This window comes from Ranitomeya imitator, chromosome 2, assembly GCF_032444005.1.
Source record: "Ranitomeya imitator isolate aRanImi1 chromosome 2, aRanImi1.pri, whole genome shotgun sequence".
In the NCBI taxonomy this organism is placed as follows: Eukaryota; Metazoa; Chordata; class Amphibia; order Anura; family Dendrobatidae; genus Ranitomeya; species Ranitomeya imitator.
In genome coordinates, this window is record NC_091283.1 from 664,520,114 (window position 1) to 664,541,885 (window position 21,772).

A 21,772-nucleotide genomic window follows, 5' to 3' on the forward strand; every position below is an offset into this window, starting at 1 on the left:
GCGCATTCCTTGTAAGAAGCCCCCAGCCGACGGGTGAGAAGAGCGGTGGCGCTGAGGGTATGAGCCTGAGTCTGCGGCTCCATCTTCACTGTCTGCAGCAGCCACATCCTGGCATCAACTGCTCCTACAGCCGCTGCCAGCCCCTCTGCTATTTTACGGGGCGCTCAGCGCCCTATATCCATCATTCAGCCTCTGTCTCATGGAGCGCACAGTCCCACTCGTGTCTGTGCCTTCTCATGGAGAGCTCAGAGCCCAATCTCAGACAGTCTCATGGAGCGTCCACTGCGCACGCTGGGGTCCCTGATGGCCAGTGGGCCCCTCGCCTGCTCAGGGCCCCGACACTTGCCCAGGTGCGCCGGGTGCTGACGTCAGCCCTGAGTACTGGGGAGCATGTTTGATGTTCCCTCTTCATCCTCATCAGAGGAGTAGTTGTGATACTGTGTATCGGGGCAATGCACGGGCTGATATTTGGACTTAGAAGTTGCTTTTTTGTGTGAGGCTGTCCCCTCCGCTGACTGGAGCTGCGGTGGATTATAGTCCCATGTTGGTTTGAATGTTGGCAGCTCTGACCGGTGCTGAAATTGTACATTATCAGCAGATGATGTCTGTCCTCCCCCTCTGCTCCCCGGGCTGAGCTGCCTGCTGACTGATGTGTCTGGGAGCTGCCTGCAGTACTGTAAGCAGGGAAGTTTTCACTCTCTACTCCTGATGTCATAAGTGGAAATGGCTGTGCTGTACTTGGGACATAGAAAGTGCCTTGTGCTGTCAGCACTGGATATAGAGACACAGCTGGTAATGAAGGAGAAGGAGAAGGAGGAGGAGAAGAGAGGTGTGGTGAAGGAGGAGGAGAGAGGTATGGCAGAGAAGGAGAAGGAGAGAGGTGTGGCAGAGAAGAAGGGGAGAGGTGTGGAAGAGAAGGAGGGGGAGGAGAGAGGTGTGAAGGAGAAGGAGAGTGGTGTGGCAGAGAAGGAGGAAGAGGAGAGGTGTGGCAGAGAAGGACAAGGAGAAGAGAGGTGTGGCAGAGGAGGAGATAGAAATGAAGAAGGAGGAGAGGGGAGTGACAGAGGAGGGGGAGGAGGAGAGAATTCCTCCCCTTTTGTGCAGCCTGAGAGGACATGGTTGGAGCAATGATGCCTTCTCCCTGTAGGGAGGGCGGGGAGCGCCACACTCTGTGCAATTTTCCTTATACTTAAAGTGAAATCATGTAATCCCATTAAAATACCTATACTTATTCAATATAGTTAAAAATTCACCAGCCCAGTGTAAGGCAATAGTTTTGCCACAAGCCAATATATTAACCTGAGGCAAAAAACAGAACAAAGATACCCCACACTGCTGTAATGGTTAGACCCTATTGTCAAAACAACCCTTTGTTCAGGAGAGAACCGAAAGAATTCCTTTATATTAAAACGGTGTGCAATTTTAGCAGTACAACATGAAAGTCCAAGAAATAAAGCCAAAAAAAAGTGCACTTACCCGTGTTCAGTGGTCACAATTTTTATTCGGACATTTTACCAAAAATATGCAGGGAGGGATGTGAATAAAGCGGACAACGGCCGTTTCCTGCCTCAGCACTTCAACGGGTCAACGGTAGGACCCGTTGAAGTGCTGAGGCACGAAACGGCCGTTGTCCGCTTTATTCACATCCCTCCCTGCATATTTTTGGTAAAATGTCCGAATAAAAATTGTGACCACTGAACACGGGTAAGTGCACTTTTTTTTGGCCTTATTTCTTGGACAATATATTAACCTGCCCAAAAATCCCTACAATAGCCTGCTATCCCTTCCTGACAGTGGAGGTTGGCACCCTAAAAGATACGATTGTTTTGGCGCCACCACTCTGTGGCGGCTGTCCCAGATTTGCCCTGGTAGCCCCTAATGATCTACAGGTGGGAATACAATAAGCATAATATAGGGATGAATTGATAGAATATCAATAGGTTATGCACCAGTTCACTCCTGTATAGATGACAATCAGGAATAATACTTCTTGTCTTAGGTTGTAATACACTGTAGCAAAGACTGTATAGCAGCAAGGAAAATTGTGCACCTCATACAGATACTACACATAAATTGTGGGGGTCAAAATCCAAATATAACAATGTTCTCCCCACTAAACAAGAAACAGTTGACCATATAACAAGAGTAAATCACAAAATCCACATAATAGTCGGTAACAACAAGGTTTGTTCATAATAATTCCCAACCAACAAAAAGAATACACAGCAGGGATTTTAACCCCTACTTACAGTAGCTCCAACCTTGACGCGTTTCCCCGTCTTTACAGTTCATCAGGAGGCCCAATAAGGAACCTAGCAGTGCCACAGATGTGAGGTGTCCAGATGAAAAAGCATACCAACCATGGTATTTATTGAATAAAAGAGGTCTTTTAATGGGATTACATGATTTCACTTTAAATGTTTTTTTTTTTACCCTAGTCCTTAAGGAAAAATATTTGATTTTTCAATTTTCCCTATTCCATGGATTCTGTTGGGAGCATACTACACATGTCCAATATCTCCCGTCCACATATGGCGGAGGCGCTGATGGCTTAACACCTTTTCTCCATTTTATACACATAAAAATCATTTCCTGGTTTGTTCACATATTTTTCTGTACCTCCTAAAGGAGGTAAGCTTGTTGCTACTTTATTCCATGTATTAGCATCATTCAGCAATTTAACATCAACTAACTTTCCTTTTTTCCTTTTCAATACCTCATTCCATTCCACAGCCAGAAGTCTGCCTTCCTTGTGAAACCCACATACTTTCATGAGCCTTCTAAAATTCTTCACATACTTAACACCTTCTTGTTCTTGTACTATCTGGAGAAGGGGGGGGCAGTTTTCTCATCAGGAAGTAAGAGACCCTCCTGTGTGCCCACTTTATTCCCCATTCCAAAAACTTAAAAAAGTTGATACAGCTTCTAACACTTTGTCTGTGCTTGGACACACTCAAATCTAAAACAGGTATCACACAGCACAGTCACAGATACGGCTAAGTTTCAGTTCTTCAAAGTTTCTACACTGTAGCTAACACTTATCTCAGATTACAAAAACAGGAAACAGAGCAAAACAGATGTGACAGTGTGAATTACCAGGGATATTTCAGGGGAAGTAAGCAAAAATCCTTTCTGTTACAACTCTATAATCAAAGGGACAGCACGTTACATTAACAACATCAATAGATGTCCAGGAGAAATCGAAGCCCTCTTTATTATTCTGTGACATGTATGAGCCGTTCTGGTAACCGACAACTGCCAATCGCACAGAGCACTCAAATGCTCGAGCCTACCACCCTCTGCTCCAGATGTCCTGCCTGGCTCACCGGATATGGGAATCTGTGGTATCCCTTTAATTTATCACCATTCGACAATGGAATTCTGGGAGCACCTCTACCTCCAGTGCACGGGAATCTGTAATAACTTATTGTATGATTTGACTTCCTGTTATTGGTTTCCCAGCAACCACAAGCGAAATCAGTCACTGTTCCAACTATCTCCCAAATCTACACAAACATAGAACACATACACGTCACACAGCAGACACCTTGACTTATATACCTGGGTTTGGATAAAGGCATGGACTTTTTACACTACCTGGGAATGAGGTTCTGACCACACCTGACTGGTAAGACCCGGACTGGGCAAAGGGGACATTCAGGTAAGATGACAAGATTTTCTTACCTTAATATGGAGCTGCAGTCTCCATCCTGTGAGCCAAAGCTGAGGCCGACACCCCCGCCTCTCCGGTCAGCAGGGTCCTCGTGCATCTTGTCCACTGCCCCACGTTGGGTGCCAGATGTTATGAAAATTTGGTTTCGATAAATCTATCCCAGTGTGTGCTGCAGCCATTCCCAATTAGACTGAGTATTTTGAGCACTCAAGAATGACACTGTATACCTAAGTGACAGAATAACATTCCATCAATACTGATGATTTTTTGCACATACATGGTTTTATAATTGCATATAGAAAGGGGGTGGTTAGTTAATTACCATATGGTCAAGCTCCTCTGTTATTGGTAACCTATATATATGGAATATTGTGATTAATGTACATATGAATGCTGATTAAGCACCTAAAGTGTAACTGTCTCCTTTTCTGCAATTAGGACAAAGTTGAGACATCTACTCATCACTTTGCACATGTGGTGTTGTTCCTCTTTTTGTCTGGAAAGCCCCAAACAGTCTGTCTGGCTTATATCAGTTTGTCAGCCATTTTAAGCAATTGATTATAGTGTATATACAGGTCCTTCTCAAAAAATTAGCATATAGTGTTAAATTTCATTATTTACCATAATGTAATGATTACAATTAAACTTTCATATATTATAGATTCATTATCCACCAACTGAAATTTGTCAAGTCTTTTATTGTTTTAATACTGATGATTTTGGCATACAACTCCTGATAACCCAAAAAACCTGTCTCAATAAATTAGCATATCAAGAAAAGGTTCTCTAAACGACCTATTACCCTAATCTTCTGAATCAACTAATTAACTCTAAACACATGCAAAAGATACCTGAGGCTTTTATAAACTCCCTGCCTGGTTCATTACTCAAAACCCCCATCATGGGTAAGACTAGCGACCTGACAGATGTCAAGAAGGCCATCATTGACACCCTCAAGCAAGAGGGTAAGACCCAGAAAGAAATTTCTCAACAAATAGGCTGTTCCCAGAGTGCTGTATCAAGGCACCTCAATGGTAAGTCTGTTGGAAGGAAACAATGTGGCAGAAAACGCTGTACAACGAGAAGAGGAGACCGGACCCTGAGGAAGATTGTGGAGAAGGACCGATTCCAGACCTTGGGGAACCTGAGGAAGCAGTGGACTGAGTCTGGTGTGGAAACATCCAGAGCCACCGTGCACAGGCGTGTGCAGGAAATGGGCTACAGGTGCCGCATTCCCCAGGTAAAGCCACTTTTGAGCTACAGAGAAGCAGCACTGGACTGTTGCTAAGTGGTCCCAAGTACTTTTTTCTGATGAAAGCAAATTTTGCATGTCATTCGGAAATCAAGGTGCCAGAGTCTGGAGGAAGACTGGGGAGAAGGAAATGCCAAAATGCCTGAAGTCCAGTGTCAAGTACCCACAGTCAGTGATGGTGTGGGGTGCCATGTCAGCTGCTGGTGTTGGTCCACTGTGTTTCATCAAGGGCAGGGTCAATGCAGCTAGCTATCAGGAGATTTTGGAGCACTTCATGCTTCCATCGGCTGAAATGCTTTATGGAGATGAAGATTTCATTTTTCAGCACGACCTGGCACCTGCTCACAGTGCCAAAACCACTGGTAAATGGTTTACTGACCATGGTATTACTGTGCTCAATTGGCCTGCCAACTCTCCTGACCTGAACCCCATAGAGAATCTGTGGGATATTGTGAAGAGAAAGTTGAGAGACGCAAGACCCAACACTCTGGATGAGCTTAAGGCCGCTATTGAAGCATCCTGGGCCTCCATAACATCTCAGCAGTGTCACAGGCTGATTGCCTCCATGCCACGCCGCATTGAAGCAGTCATTTCTGCCAAAGGATTCCCGACCAAGTATTGAGTGCATAACTGAACATTATTATTTGATGGTTTTTTTGTTTGTTATTAAAAAACACTTTTATTTGATTGGATGGGTGAAATATGCGAATTTATTGAGACAGGTTTTTTGGGTTATCAGGAGTTGTATGCCAAAATCATCAGTATTAAAACAATAAAAGACCTGACAAATTTCAGTTGGTGGATAATGAATCTATAATATATGAAAGTTTAATTGTAATCATTACATTATGGTAAATAATTAAATTTAACACTATATGCTAATTTTTTGAGAAGGACCTGTATTAGCTGTGAGTATATATGAGTATATATGCAAGTGAGATCTATATGAAATATATATATATATATATTTCCATCACAATATGAACAGGTTCAGACTGGTCAGGTTCTGGAACACAGGACAGACTCGGGTATAGGTATAGATTCAGACTTGTCAGGTTCTGGAACACAGGATGGACTCACGTATAGGTACAGGTTCAGACTGGTCAGCTTCTGTAACACAGGACAGACTCAGTAATAGGTACAGGTTCAGAGTTCAGGCCTAGGCCAAATAGGCCTAGAGAGGGTTCAGACTTAGCTTAAAAACAAGCTAGACACTAAAGTCTTAGATGTTGAATAGGCAAGGAACCACAGGTTCAGACAGGCAAGAGAACTGCAGGTTCCAACAGGCAAGGCACAGACAAAGTTTGCAGGTTAAAGGTACTTTTTCAGTCACAACAGGTTTGGAGTTAGGTACTGATTCAGACACAGCAGGTTTAGTAAAAGTTACTGCTTCTGACAGCAGGTTTTGAGGTAGGGACAGATTCAGAATGAGCATGTTTGCAGGAAGGTACTAATTCAGACACAGCAGGTGTGGAAGCAGTTACTAATTAAGATACAGATAGATTCAGAGACAGGTCCAGATTCAGACTTAAAAGTTGGAGGGAAAGATCCAGACTTAGGTTTAAATTCAAACAGGCTCAGGGATAGATCCTAATTCAGACATAACATTCAACACTAAAAGAGAATGTTGCTCAGGCACCTCCCAACAGGTGGAGGTGCCTTAAGCACTTAGTGACTTCCAGCAATTGGCTGAGGACCCATTAGGAGTGTGTGCATGGTCTCTTTAAGAAACAGGAAATGCATGCAAGCACAACCTAAGCATGCTGTCAGGAAACATGCACAGCATACACAGCTAGGAGAGGACAAGTAGCTCACTGCACAGCCTGGGGTGGTGAGTATGTCATAGTCCCTGCATGGTGGGGTAAAGGAAACTATGCAGAGATACAGACAGTAGTGTTACACTTATCCAGTGCCTCTTGGGGTGGAATATCTGTGCTGTACTGGGAATCTGTGATTTCTGATGTCCCAGGTATTGACCATTACTGTACAAGGTATTTACTGTGAATTGAGAAGGAAAACCACATACCTCCACGCGAGCATAGCATTCGACTTGCGGACAGATTGCTTCTTACACTGAATAGTCACAGGTCCATGTGAACACCCTGGCAGAAGAGCTCATTCAGATATGCAGGGTAGAAGATGAAGGGTGGCACTCTGTGGATGCTAAACGATGAAAAAAACTTTTTTATTAGTTGCATAAAAAATGGAGGCGGGATATACACTTCAACAGCCATAGTCCGCACAGTCACCCGTGATCCCCGCCTCCATATCTTTTTTATGCAACTAATAAAGAAGTTTTTTTTCACCGATTAGTGTCCCCGGAGTGCCACCCTTCTGTACTGTACAAGATCTGATAATCTATAAGATGTCATGGCTGCAGGGTATTATGGAGAAGCTTGCGCAGCAACGCAACATGATGTTTGCCTGCTCTTTGATACTTCAGCAGTGTCAGCACTGTGAGAAATGGTGTCAAATTTTTTTTTGCAAACCAAGAATCAAAGTGTTCAAATTCGCGTGAAGTCATGAATTTCAGGAAATTCTACTCAAACTTGATACTCCCTGAATCAATCCACTCATCTCTAGTCATCAATATGAGATCGGTACAAAACCTAGCAATTCCACCAATTTGCTGAATTCTGGTCTAGCAATGGCTGAATATAAACAATGTACAGGGTAGACTACAGCAGTCCCATACATTGCTTAAAAGCCACTGCCAAATACTGCTGATTTTCTCAAGTGAAGTTGACATCTGTTAAGTCCCAGACACCCCTTTTAAGGCCGGGGTCACACTTGCGAGTGCAATGCGAGAAACTCGCACGAGTTTCTCGCATCAATACCCGACACTGCCGCCGGCACTCAGGACCGGAGCACTCAGCTGCATTGAAATACCTGCAGCCACACACTGTGGTCCTGACTGCCGGCGGCAGTGCTGGGTATTGATGCGAGAGACTCGTGCAAGTTTCTCGCATTGCACTTGCAAGTGTGACCCTGGCCTAACTCTGCAATTGCTTAAATTACATTGATATTTTAACTATTTCCCCTTTCATGTCTTATATACGCAATATAATTTTTGTGCAGGAAATTTGCAGACTGTCCTCCACTCCTGGATGTTGAGGACATGGTTCGAATGAAGGTCCCAGATTCGAAATGTGTTTACACATATGTGCAAGAAGTATACCGCAGCTTGGTTGCTAAAGGGTTAGTAAAGACCAAGAAAACATAAATGTGAAAAAAAGGAGTACAAATAATTAGAAGGTAAGGACATATCTGCTATTATTATTATATGTTACACAACTGAATTTATTGCATTTTACATACAGTTGTAATCAAAATTATTTAACACCTGTTGCAAATTAGGTTCATTAACAAAATTTACTGCTGCTTGCAATAAACCAAAAATTAGTTACCTACCTCAAGACAACTAATATGACAAGCTTATCGACTGATGTCTGATTGCATGTTAGAAATATGGTTAAAACAAGGGTAGTCCAGAAAGAGAGCCAAGTTATTGAAATGTTCCTAGATATAAGAATGGAAGGATAATTTGCAAATTCAAAATTAAAGGAATATTAAGTTAAGGGTACCATCATTTCTGTCCAGGCCTAGTTAAATTTTTTTTAATTCTGTGAAAGCATGGTTGAAAAGCAATTTCTGTCTTTCATTTGCTCATTTTCATAGATCTTTTATTTATGATTACTTTTGTCAGATTCAAGTTATTTCTGTGAGCATTGTGGTTTTTTTTATGTCATTAAACGAGGGGTGCCAACAATTTTTGACCACGTGTGTACAAAATGTTGCAAAAAAATATATGTAATTTACGCAACTTTCTTCCTGTCAACACATTAAGATATGCAGCAGAATTTTCTCATGCAAATGCAGAACGTGTGCACATAGCCTTAGTTCCTGTCCTGTGTCCCCCATTCATTATAAGTTCCTTGATAGCATAATGATTTTGGGGGTGGGAGAAGTCATTATCATCCTGCGCCACATCTCAATTCATTACAAGTCCCTGACAGCGTCTTCTCCCACCTTTCAATTTATTATAAAGTGTCCTATGCACCTTACCCCCTCTTCTCCCACTCCCCAATACATTTTAAGTCCCCAATAGCATCACAGTGAAGCATCAGGGACTTGGCACCCTGCTCTACTACCCAATTCATTTTACATCTATATCTAACGTCCTCCTCCCTCTTCCCCTGTTCATAAGTTCATTATAAGTCCACCTTCCTCCCATCCCAGTCCCCCACATCCCTTATTGTCCTCCCCCACTTCCATCATTGCCCTCTCCACAACCTCCAGCATTGCTCTCTCAACCATCCACATCATTGCCTTCTCCCCACCTCCATCATTGCCCTCTCCACCACCTCCATCATTGCCCTCTCCACCATTCCATCATTGCTTTCTCCCCAATCTCTATCATTACCCTCTGCACCACCTCCAACATTGCCCTCTCCCCTGCCTCCGTCATTGACTTCTCCCCACCTCCATCATTGTCTTCTCCCCCACCTCCACCATTGCCCTTTCCACCACCTCGATCATTGCCCTCTCCACCATCCCATTCATTGCCCTCTCCACCGCTCCATCATTGCCTTCTCTCCAACTTCCATCATTGCCTCTCCACCACCCCATCTTTCCCTTCCCCCAACCTCCATCATTGCTTTCTGCACCAACTCCATCATTGCCCTCTCCCCCACCTCCATCATTGACTTCTCCCCACCAGCCCATCATTGCCCTCTCCACCACCTCCATCAATGCCTTCTCCCCCACCTCAATCATTGCTCTCTCCACCACCCTCATCATTGCCTTCTCCCCAACTTCCATCATTGTCCTCTCCACCACCCCATCATTATCTTCTCCCCAACCTCCATCAATGCCCTCTCCCCCACCTCCATCATTGACTTCTCTTCACCACCCCATCAATGCCCTCTTCACCCCCTCCATCATTTCCTTCTCCCCATCACCATCATTGTCTTCTCCCCCACCTCCAACATTGCCCTCTCCACCACCCCATCATTGCCTTCTCCCCAACTTCCATCATCATTGCCCTCTCCACCGCCTCATCATTACCTTCTCCTCAACCTATATCATTGCCCTCTCCACCACTTGCATCATTGCCCTCTCCTTCACTTCCATCATTGACTTCTCACCACCCCCATGATTGCCCTCTCCACCACCTCCATCATTGCATTCTCCCTCACCTCCATCATTGTCTTCCTCACCATCTCTACTACCTCCATCAATGCCCTCTCAACCAACTTGATCATTGCCACCTCCACCACCCCATCATTGCTCTCTCCACCACCCCAATCATTGTTCTTCCCCACCTCCCTCCACCACTCACCTCTCCGCACGTTTCCCCACAGCTGCATTATCGCCAGCAGCTTTCTCTCTGACACAGATGCACGCTGAATGTTGAAGTCATCCAGACATGACAGGAAGCAGAGAATGGATCCCTGCAGCTCTGCTGCCATTTTCTCTTGTAGGCAGTGAAGCTGCAGGGATCACTACCTGCCTGCCGCACATGAGGGCAATCTGGCTATGGGCCCCCTGAAGCCTCGGGGCTGGAGAAACAGGCCAGATTGCCCTCAATTTTAGCTGTCCTGAAAGGGCCCCCTTCCATCTCTGGGCCCTGATTCAACTGCAGCGGCTGCACTGATGGTATGTCTGCCCCTGGCTGTAACAATACAATGTGATCATGAGATTTTTCTCTCTTTTTATACACCCTGTGAGGCAGCGGCATCTCCACCAGTAAATTTACTGAGACAGTGACCCAAGCAAGTTAAGTAAATGTCTTTTATTGTCCAAGTACTGCAAACATGAAATCACTCACCTCCAGAATGCAGTCGAGAATAGGTAAATAAAGTCCAGTGCCACTGGCACTTGCACCCTCCATAAGGTTCTCGGGTACTACCGTGTTCGTCCACATCGCTGGCTCTGGTCTGTTAGCTTCACACAGCCAGGCATACTTCCACAGTGCCTTCAGCTTTGCTGCATGTGTAATCCAACACAAATCTGACATACCCAAACCTTAACTGCAGGTGTAAAGGAAAACCGTGGTCATGGTCTACTTCTAATACACAGACTGGAGGGCGAGATCTGTCCCACTACCATCCTATAGATCTCTACAAAATTAAAAACCCCAAATAGGTTTTCCTAAACTGTGTTGGTCATATAACATGACACTTACCGTATTTTCTGGCGTATAAGACGACTTTTTAACCCCTGAAAATCTTCTTAAAAGTCGGGGGTCGTCTTATACGCCGGGTATCGTCTTGTACGCTGGGTGTATATGGTGGGTGGGTGGGGGGGAGTGGTCCCGATGACGGAGGGGGCGTCTCACAGGAAAGTGTGAGTGGAGTATGCCCCGTTACCTCACATTGTAGCTGCAGCCAGCGTCAGCGTGGGGTGCTGGGGAGCAGCGGCGGCTGCTTCTCTTTGTGCCGTGTGGGTGCTGTGGGGTGGCGGTTCCTCTTCGTGCAGCATCGGAGCTCTGTGCTGTGGGGCAGCAGCGGATCTTCCCGCAGAGTTAGTCGGGGCTCCTCCGGCATCTCCTGAAAGCCTTTTTGGAAGTGCATTTGGACAGCAAGGTGGATTGCTGTTAAGGGAGAGAAAAAAAAAAAAATCTTTAAATCTTCAGCATAGCGAGTGTGAGCGAGCTGAGTGTGAGCTGAGTGTAAGTGTGGACGGCGGTAAGTGTGACTTGTGATTCAGTGACTTTGGAGTCAGGGAGTTTCCAAGGGAGGAATTACTGAATTGCTGTCTGATTTTTATTAATACTTTGTATTTATTTTTTATTTTTTTTATTGAACTGTTCTGTCTGGTGCAATCCCCATTAGGAAATGTGCTCCACTCTTGTTAATGCCATCCAGTGCACATCTTGCCACATGTATGCAATCCTTGAGCAGCCGATCGAGTGTGCATACTGCTGTGCGAGATGTGAGCACGTTGTGCATTTGGAAACCCAGATTCTGACTCTAAATGTGCAGCTGGCAACACTGAGATCCATAGACAATATGGAGAGGAGTCTTCTGCTCACGGAGCAGACGCTCAATGGGACAGATGAGGGGGGGATGGTGGGATGGAGCCGCAGGACAATGAAGTAGCAAGCTGGGTGACAGTTAGGAAGCGGGGTAGAGGGAAGAGTGCCAGGGAGGCTAGTCCTGACCTGGCACACCCCAATAAGTTTGCTAAGTTGGCAGATGAGGGGGGTGCCAGTACAGGGGTAGCACTGCTGCAGCCAGGAATGTCCTCTGAAAGCCGGAGGAGTGACTGCTCCAGTAAGGAGGGAAATAGGAGAGCAGGGCAGGCCAGACACGTGCTGGTAGTGGGCGACTCAATTATTAGGGGAACAGATAGGGCAATCTGTCACAAAGACAGGGATCGTCGGACGGTGTGCTGCCTACCTGGCGCTCGAGTCCGACACATCGCTGATCGGGTGGACAGATTATTGGGAGGGGCTGGTTAGGACCCAGCGGTCATGGTGCACATTGGCACTAATGACAAAGTTAGAGGTAGGTGGAAGGTCCTTAAAGATGATTTCAGGGAATTAGGCTGCAAGCTGAAAGCAAGGACCTCCAACGTGGTATTTTCTGAAATACTGCCGGTACCACGTGCCACGCCAGAGAGGCAACGGGAGATTAGGGAGGTTAATAAGTGGCTCAAAAATTGGTGTAGGAAAGAGGGGTTTGGGTTCCTGCAGAACTGGGCCGACTTCTCAGTTGGCTACAGGCTCTACGCTAGGTAAAGCACAACAAACAGAACCCAGAAAATAATAAAAACCGTAATATGGAAATAATAAAAGGACAAAAATATATATATATAAAAAATGCCTTTATTTAAATATATGGCAATGGCACTAACAATGTGCCTGTTCTTGGAGGGAAAATATATAAAAAATCTACTAATCTATTTATTATTTTTTTCATGCTACCACTTGCTCATTAGTATTTCCTTTATGCTATACCGGCCTAATACACTGCTCCTGTGATTCTCCTTCCACATACTATGGCATAGTGGGCACTTTTGTGCACTTTGGATCATGTATACTGCCATATAGTGCACGTACACACATTTAGTTATATCATGCAATTTGACCTCATGTAGTTCGATCCAGATGTACTGTGCACTTTTTTCTGGATATATCTATTTTTGGTGCACGTATATCTACTATAGTCTACTTTAGACCATTACATTTTTCACTATATTTTACTTTTTTCTTCATTCACATTAGGTTTAAAATAATTTTTTTACACATTTTTTACACTTATTTTTTTTTTGCACGTTTACATTGCTATACACTTAGTATTTTTTCCTACTTTTTGGTTATGTTGGCACTACATTTATATGAGATTTTTATATACATTATTATTTCATCATCTTGATAATTGCTTTGGTCTAATGCATTGTCCTATATGGTTGCACATACCCAAATATTAGTTTTGGTCTATACTTAGGTGGTTACTTGTATAAGCTGATTGTGCAATGAAACAGTGTATGTCGTATATCCATTAACTTGTTATTTCTGGTGTAGTCCGTCCATATATTATTTATTATATTTTTTATATATTTTCCCTCCAAGAACAGGCACATTGTTAGTGCCATTGCCATATATTTAAATAAAGGCATTTTATATATATATATATATTTGTCCTTTTATTATTTCCATATTACGGTTTTTATTATTTTCTGGGTTCTGTTTGTTGTGCTTTACCATATGTTCTGAGTGGTTTTCCACTTATTCTCTTTGTATTGACCATTTTCCACTTATATATAAATTTTATATATATATCTATCTATCTATTATTATTGTTTCCAGTGGGTATTTGTGGATCAGGTCTATACACCTTGCTCAAAGGCTCTACGCTAGGGACGGGTTGCACCTCAATGGGGAGGGTGCAGCTGTGCTGGGGGAGAGAATGGCTAGAAGGTTGGAGGAGTGTTTAAACTAGGAATTGGGGGGGAGGGTATTCATTTTATAGGAGGGGAAGATAGTGCAGATAGAGACCTGGGCACAAATAAGGAAGTTGGGGGTGGCGATGGCATGGGGGGTGGGGTCAGAACAGTTAATAATTTAAGAAATAGAAGTACAGAGAGGAACATAAAGTGCATGTATACTAATGCCAGAAGCCTCGCCAACAAAATGGACGAATTAGAACTAATGTTGTTGGAGCATAATTATGACATGGTGGGGATATCTGAAACGTGGCTGGATGAGAGCCATGACTGGGCTGTTAACTTGCAGGGCTATAGCCTGTTCAGAAATGACCGTACAGATAAGCGAGGGGGTGGGGTGTGTCTATATGTAAAATCGTCCTTAACCCCTTTACCCCCAAGGGTGGTTTGCACGTTAATGACCGGGCCAATTTTTACAATTCTGACCACTGTCCCTTTATGAGGTTATAACTCTGGAACGCTTCAATGGATCCTGGTGATTCTGACATTGTTTTCTCGTGACATATTGTACTTCATGACAATGGTAAAAATTCTTTGATAGTACCTGCGTTTATTTGTGAAAAAAATGGAAATTTGGCGAAAATTATGAAAATTTCGTAATTTTCCAACTTTGAATTTTTATGCAATTAAATCACAGAGATATGTCACACAAAATACTTAATAAGTAACATTTCCCACATGTCTACTTTACATCAGCACAATTTTGGAACCAAAATTTTTTTTTGTTAGGGAGTTATAAGTGTTAAAAGTTGACCAGCAATTTCTCATTTCTACAACACCATTTTATTTTAGGGACCACATCTCATTTGAAGTCATTTTGAGGGGTCTATATGATAGAAAATACCCAAGTGTGACACCATTCTAAAAACTACACCCCTCAAGGTGCTCAAAACCATATTCAAGAAGTTTATTAACCCTTCTGGTGCTTCACAGGAATTTTTTGAATGTTTAAATAAAAATGAACATTTAACTTTTTTTCACAAAAAATTTAATTCAGCTCCAATTTGTTTTATTTTACCAAGGGTAACAGGAGAAAATGGACCCCAAACATTGTTGTACAATTTGTCCTGAGTATGCCAATACCCCACATGTGGGGGTAAACCACTGTTTGGGCGCATGGCAGAGCTCGGAAGCGAAGGAGTACCATTTGACTTTTCAATGCAAAATTGACTGGAATTGAGATGGGACGCCATGTTTCGTTTGGAGAGCCCCTGATGTGGCTAAACATTGAAACCCCCCACAAGTGACCACATTTTGGAAAGTAGACCCCCTAAGGAACTTATCTAGAGGTGTGGTGAGCACTTTGACCCACCAAGTGCTTCACAGAAGTTTATAATGTAGAACCGTAAAAATAAAACATCATATTTTTTCACAAAAATTATCTTTTCGCCCCCAATTTTTTATTTTCCCAAGGGTAAGAGAAGAAATTGGACCCCAAAAGTTGTTGTACAATTTGTCCTGAGTACGCTGATAGCCCATATGTGGGGGTAAACCACTGTTTGGGCGGATGGGAGAGCTCGGAAGGGAAGGAGCGCCGTTTGACTTTTCAAAGCAAAATTGACAGGAATTGAGATAGAACGCCATGTTGCGTTTGAAGAGCCACTGATGTGCCTAAACAGTAGAAACCCCCCACAAGTGACACCATTTTAGAAAGTAGACCCCCTTAGGAACTTATCTAGATGTGTGCTGAGCGCTTTGACCCACCAAGGGCTTCACAGAAGTTTATAATGGAGAGCCATAAAAATAAAACAAAAATTTTTTCCCACAAAAATTATTTTTTAGCCCCCAGTTTTGTATTTTCCCGAGGGTAACAGGAGAAATTCGACCCCACAATTTGTTGTCTAATTTGTCCTGAGTGTGCTGATACCCCATATGTGGGGGGGAACCACTGTTTGAGCGCATGGCAGAGCTCGGAAGGGAAGGAGCGCCATTTGGAATGCAGACTTAGATGGAATGGTCTGCAGACGTCACATTGCGTTTGCAGAACCCCTAATGTACCTAAACAGTAGAAACCCCCCACAAGTGACCCCATATTGGAAACTAGACCCCCCAGGGAACTAATCTAGATGTGTTGTGAGGACTTTGAACCCCCAAGTGTCTCACTACAGTTTATAACGCAGAGCCGTGAAAATAAAAAATCCTTTTTTTCCCCACAAAAAATATGTTTTAGCCCCGAGTTTTGTATTTTCCCAAGGGTAACAGGAGAAATTGGACCCCAAAAGTTGTTGTCCTATTTGTCCTGAGTACGCTGATACCCCATATGTTGGGGTAAACCCCTGTTTGGGCACACGGGAGAGCTCGGAAGGGAAGAAGCACTGTTTTACTTTTTCAACGCAGAATTGGCTGGAATTGAGATCGGACGCCATGTCGCGTTTGGAGAGCCCCTGATGTGCCGAAACAGTGGAAACCCCCCAATTATAACTGAAACCCTAATCTAAACACTCCCCTAACCCTAATCCCAACTCTACCTATAACCCTAACCACACCCCTAACCCTAATCCCAACAGTAACCCTAACCACACCTCTAACCCAGACACACCCCTAACCCTAATCCCAACCCTATTCCCAACCGTAAATGTAATCTAAACCCTAACTGTAACTTTAGCCCCAACCCAAACTGTAGCCCTAGCCCTAACCCTAGCCCTAACCCTAGCCCTAACCCTAACCCTAGCCCTAACCCTAGCCCTAACCCTAGCCCTAACCCTAGCCCTAACCCGAACCCTAGCCCTAGCCCTAACCCTAACCCTAACCCTAACCCTAGCCCTAGCCCTAACCCTAGCCCTAACCCTAGCCCTAACCCTAGCCCTAACCCTAGCCCTAACTCTAACCCTAGCCCTAATGGGAAAATGGAAATAAATACATTTTTTTAATTTTTCCCTAACTAAGGGGGTGATGAAGGGGGGTTTGAATTACTTTTATAGCGGGTTTTTTAGCGGACTTTTATGATTGGCAGCCGTCACACACTGAAAGACGCTTTTTATTGCAAAAAATATTTTTTGCGTTACCATATTTTGAGAGCTATAATTTTTCCATATTTTGGTCCACAGAGTCATGTGAGGTCTTGTTTTTTGCGGGACGAGTTGACGTTTTTATTGGTAACATTTTCGGGCATGTGACATTTTTTGATCGCTTTTTATTCCGATTTTTGTGAGGCAGAATGACCAAAAACCAGCTATTCATGAATTTCTTTTGGGGGAGGCGTTTATACCGTTCTGCGTTTGGTAAAATTGATAAAGCAGTTTTATTTTTCGGGTCAGTACGATTACAGCGACACCTCATTTATATCATTTTTTTATGTTTTGGCGCTTTTATACGATAAAAACTATTTTATAGAAAAAATAATTATTTTGGCATCGCTTTATTCTCAGGACTATAACTTTTTTATTTTTTTGCTGATGATGCTGTATGGCAGCTCGTTTTTTGCGGGACAAGATGACGTTTTCAGCGGTACCATGGTTATTTATATCTGTCTTTTTGATCGCGTGTTATTCCACTTTTTGTTCGGCGGTATGATAATAAAGCGTTGTTTTTTGCCTCGTTTTTTTTTTTTCTTCTTACGGTGTTTACTGAAGGGGTTAACTAGTGGGCCAGTTTTATAGGTCGGGCCGTTATGGACGCGGCGATACTAAATATGTGTACTTTTATTGTTTTGTTTTTTTTATTTAGATAAAGAAATGTATTTATGGGAATAATATTTTTTTTTTTTTCATTATTTTGGAATATTTTTTTTTATTTTTTTTTACACATTTGAAAATTTTTTTTTTTACTTTTTTACTTTGTCCCAGGGGGGGACATCACAGATCAGTGATCTGACAGTTTGCACAGCACTCTGTCAGATCACTGATCTGACATGCAGCACTGCAGGCTTCACAGTGCCTGCTCTGAGCAGGCTCTGTGAAGCCACCTCCCTCCCTGCAGGACCCAGATCCGCGGCCATCTTGGATCCGGGGCTCGAGCAGGGAGGGAGGGAGGTGAGACCCTGCGGGGGGCTCAGGGAAGCCCGCAGGGAGCCCCCTCCCTGCGCGGTGCTTCCCTGCACCGCCGGCACATCGCGATCATCTTTGATCGCGGTGTGCCAGGGGTTAATGTGCCGGGGGCGGTCCGTGACCGCTCCTGGCACATAGTGCCGGATGTCAGCTGCGATAGGCAGCTGACACCCGGCCGTGATCGGCGGCGCTCCCCCCGTGAGCGCCGCCGATCGCGCTGGACGTACTATCCCGTCCATGGTCATAGGGGCCCACCCCACATGGACGGGATAGTACGTCCGATGTCAGAAAGGGGTTAAAACCCATCCTGCGCGATAATATAGGTGAATTTAATGAAAATGTAGAATCCCTGTGGGTGGAGATAAGGGGAGGGGGAAAAAATAATAAATTACTGATAGGGGTTTGTTATAAATCTCCAAAAATAATGGAAGCAATGGAGAATATCCTCGTAAAGCAAATAGATGAAGCTGCGACTCAAGGAGAAGTCATTATTATTTTCTGAATGTCTCTGTATACTGCATTGATTTTCCATGGTATGCACTGACTTTACCCAGCTCTCCCTGGCTTCTGAATGTCTCTGTATATTGCACTGGCTTTTCTATGCTTCCCCTGGATCTGAGTGTCTTGGTGCAGCACATATAATCCTTTTAGTATGCTTTCTTACCTATCAGTTTGTTTTCCATGACCTGTTTTCATGTATCTCATTGTGTGATCCTGACATCTCTTTGAGTGGTCAGTCTTACCCCTCCCTCACTTTATGACCTTTGCTTAACTCTCTACATCTGGTCTCCCATACCCAGCCACCCCCTCATTCACACCTGATTGCCCTTAACTGGGGATATATTCACATGCAGGAGTCTGCTATAGACTCAGTCTGCTGCAAATCATCTTTTAACTTCCATCTTTTAAATTACATCTTTTTAATTATGATTCTGAATTAGACTGAATTGGACTGGAATTGACTGGAAGGTAACAGAACACCGACCACTACAATGTTTTGGTTTCTTTTCTCTTTCACCCCCATACTACTTTCCTTCTTACAATCTCCTGCAATCCCTCCACCTAGTAAGGAACTAGTCATTTCTTCCTCCATACTCCCCAGCCATCTCACCTTCTCCTCAGAACTGTTCCTCCACATACAATCCTTTTTATCCAGACACACACGGCCGCATCATGTCCTATCCTGCTCCCACCTTCTAATGATCTGTCTGTTACTCCTCATTGCTGGTGACATATCCCCAAATCCCGGCCCTCCTCAATTCATCCCCACACTCGTTTCTAACCCCCTGTCACGATCCTCCGCACGTTTTCCCAACCACGACAACCTCATACCCATTCATCCAGCCTCCACTCCCCAGCTCCCCCTACTTGGAGCACTATGGAACGCACGCTCCATCTGCAACAAACTGACATTTATCCACGACCTCTTCATCACCAACAAACTCTCCTTCCTCGGCCTCACTGAAACCTGGCTCACCCCCTCTGACTCGGCCTCTCCAGCTGCGCTCTCCTATGGCGGATTCCACCTCTCTCACACCCCTCGCCCCAGCAACAAACGCGGTGGAGGAGTTGGCTTGCTCCTGTCCGACACCTGCTCCTTCACTCCAATCCCGCTACCACCCTCCGCTACTCTTCCCTCGTTTGAGGTGCGCTCTGTCCGCATCTATTCCCCCTCCAACCTCCAGCTGGCTGTCATCTACCGCCCCCCAGAACTAGCCATCTCCACCTTTCTCGACCACTTCACCACCTGGCTACTTCATTTCCTCTCTGTTGACATCCCCACTATCATCATGGGTGATTTCAATGTCCCCATTGACACTTTCACCTCAGCTACCTCTAAACTTTTATCACTGACTGCCTCCTTTGGCCTCACTCAATGGTCCTCTGAGGCCACTCACAAAGATGGCCACACGCTGGACCTCATCTTCACCCGCCTCTGCTCCCTTACTAATCTCACTAACACACCCCTCCCCCTGTCTGACCACAACCTACTGACATTCTCGTCCCTCTCCTCTCCTAGTGTGCAACCCCCACTCCACAAACTCACTCACCCTCGCAGAAATCTCAAACATCTCAACTTACAATCACTCTCGGAGTCCCTTCTCCCTCTCACAGACATAGCCTCCCTTCATGACACAGATGCTGCTGCCACTTTTTATAACACCACAATAACAACAACACTCGATTCGGCCGCCCCACTCATGCATAGTAAAACTCGTACAATTAACAGGCAGCCCTGGCTGACCAGCCTGACCAAAGAATTGAGACGGGCTTCCAGGATTGCCGAGCGGAGATGGAAGCGATCCCACTCTGCCGACCACTTCACTGCATACAAGCAGTCCCTCGCCAGCTTCAAGTCTGCGCTCACTGCCGCAAAACAAACTTACTTCCCATCCCTCATATCCTCCCTGTCCCACAACCCTAAACAGCTTTTCAACACTTTCAATTCTCTACTCCGTCCCCCCGCACCTCCTCCCTCCCCCCTCATTTCTGCTGATGACTTCGCCTCTTTCTCTAAACAGAAGATCGATACGATCAGAGAAAGCTTTGGCCCACAGCGCCCACTGCCCCTCTTAGCTGCTCAACCCTGCTCCTCCAAAACCAGCTTCTCCACCATGACAGAAGATCAGCTCTCCACCCTCCTGTCAAGATCACACCTCACCACCTGCACGCTTGACCCGCTCCCATCCCACCTCATCCCTAACCTTTCCACGGTCTTCATCCCAACCCTAACGCACCTCTTCAACCTCTCACTCACAACAGGTGTCTTTCCCTCATCCTTCAAGCATGCCAAGATCACACCCATCCTCAAAAAGCCCTCCCTCGACCCATCCTCTGTGTCTAGCTATCGCCCAATATCTCTTCTCCCTTATGCCTCCAAATTGCTGGAGCAACACGTCCATCTTGAACTGTCCTCCCACTTCTCCTCCTGCTCCTTCTTTGATCGGTTACAATCAGGCTTCCGTTCCCATCACTCAACTGAAACTGCCCTAACTAAAGTCACCAATGACCTACTAACTGCCAGGAGCAAGCGACACTACTCTGTCCTCCTTCTCCTGGACTTGTCTTCTGCCTTTGACACTGTTGACCACTCCCTTTTGCTACAAATCCTCTCATCCCTTGGCATCACAGACTTGGCCCTTTCCTGGATCTCGTCATATCTGACAGACCGAACATTCAGTGTCTCCCTCCCCCACACCACCTCCTCACTTCGCCCCTTGTCAGTCGGTGTTCCTCAAGGCTCTGTTCTAGGACCCCTACTCTTCTCCATCTACACTTTCGGCCTGGGACAGCTCATAGAATCCCACGGTATGCAGTACCATCTCTACGCTGACGACACGCAGATCTACCTCTCCGGACCGGACCTCTCCTCCTTGCTTACCAAAATCCCGCACTGTCTGTCTGCCATTTCAGCCTTCTTTTCTGCTCGCTTTCTACAACTGAACATGGACAAAACAGAATTCATCATCTTTCCCCCATCTCACTCTACCCCTCCACCACATCTATCCATCAATGTCAATGGCTGCTCACTATCCCCAGTCCCACACGCCCGGTGTCTCGGGGTGATCCTCGACTCTGCCCTCTCTTTCAAGCCATATATCCAAGCCCTTGCCTCCTCCTGTCGTCTCAAACTCAAAAATATTTCCCGGATCCGTGCTTTCCTTGACCGCAACACTGCAAAAACGCTAGTGCATGCCCTTATCATCTCCCGCCTCGACTACTGCAACCTCCTACTCTCTGGACTCCCCTCTAGCACTCTGGCACCACTCCAATCCATCCTACACTCTGCTGCCCGACTAATCCACCTGTCCCCCCGCTATTCCCCAGCCTCTCCCCTGTGTCAAGCCCTTCACTGGCTTCCTATCGCCCAGAGACTCCAGTTCAAAACCCTCACACTGACATACAAAG

General features: G+C 45.0%; 1 protein-coding gene across 1 annotated transcript in view; it reads left to right on the forward strand.

Annotated features, from left to right (window-relative positions):
* Nucleotides 1–21,772, forward strand: part of SMTNL1 (smoothelin like 1) — a 314,755-nt gene that overhangs the window by 261,684 nt on the left and 31,299 nt on the right. The window contains exon 5 of the mRNA XM_069752985.1: nucleotides 8,004–8,180. Within this exon, the coding sequence (XP_069609086.1) occupies nucleotides 8,004–8,148 (145 nt within the window). The 3' untranslated portion in view covers nucleotides 8,149–8,180. The remainder of the gene's footprint in view (nucleotides 1–8,003; nucleotides 8,181–21,772) is intronic.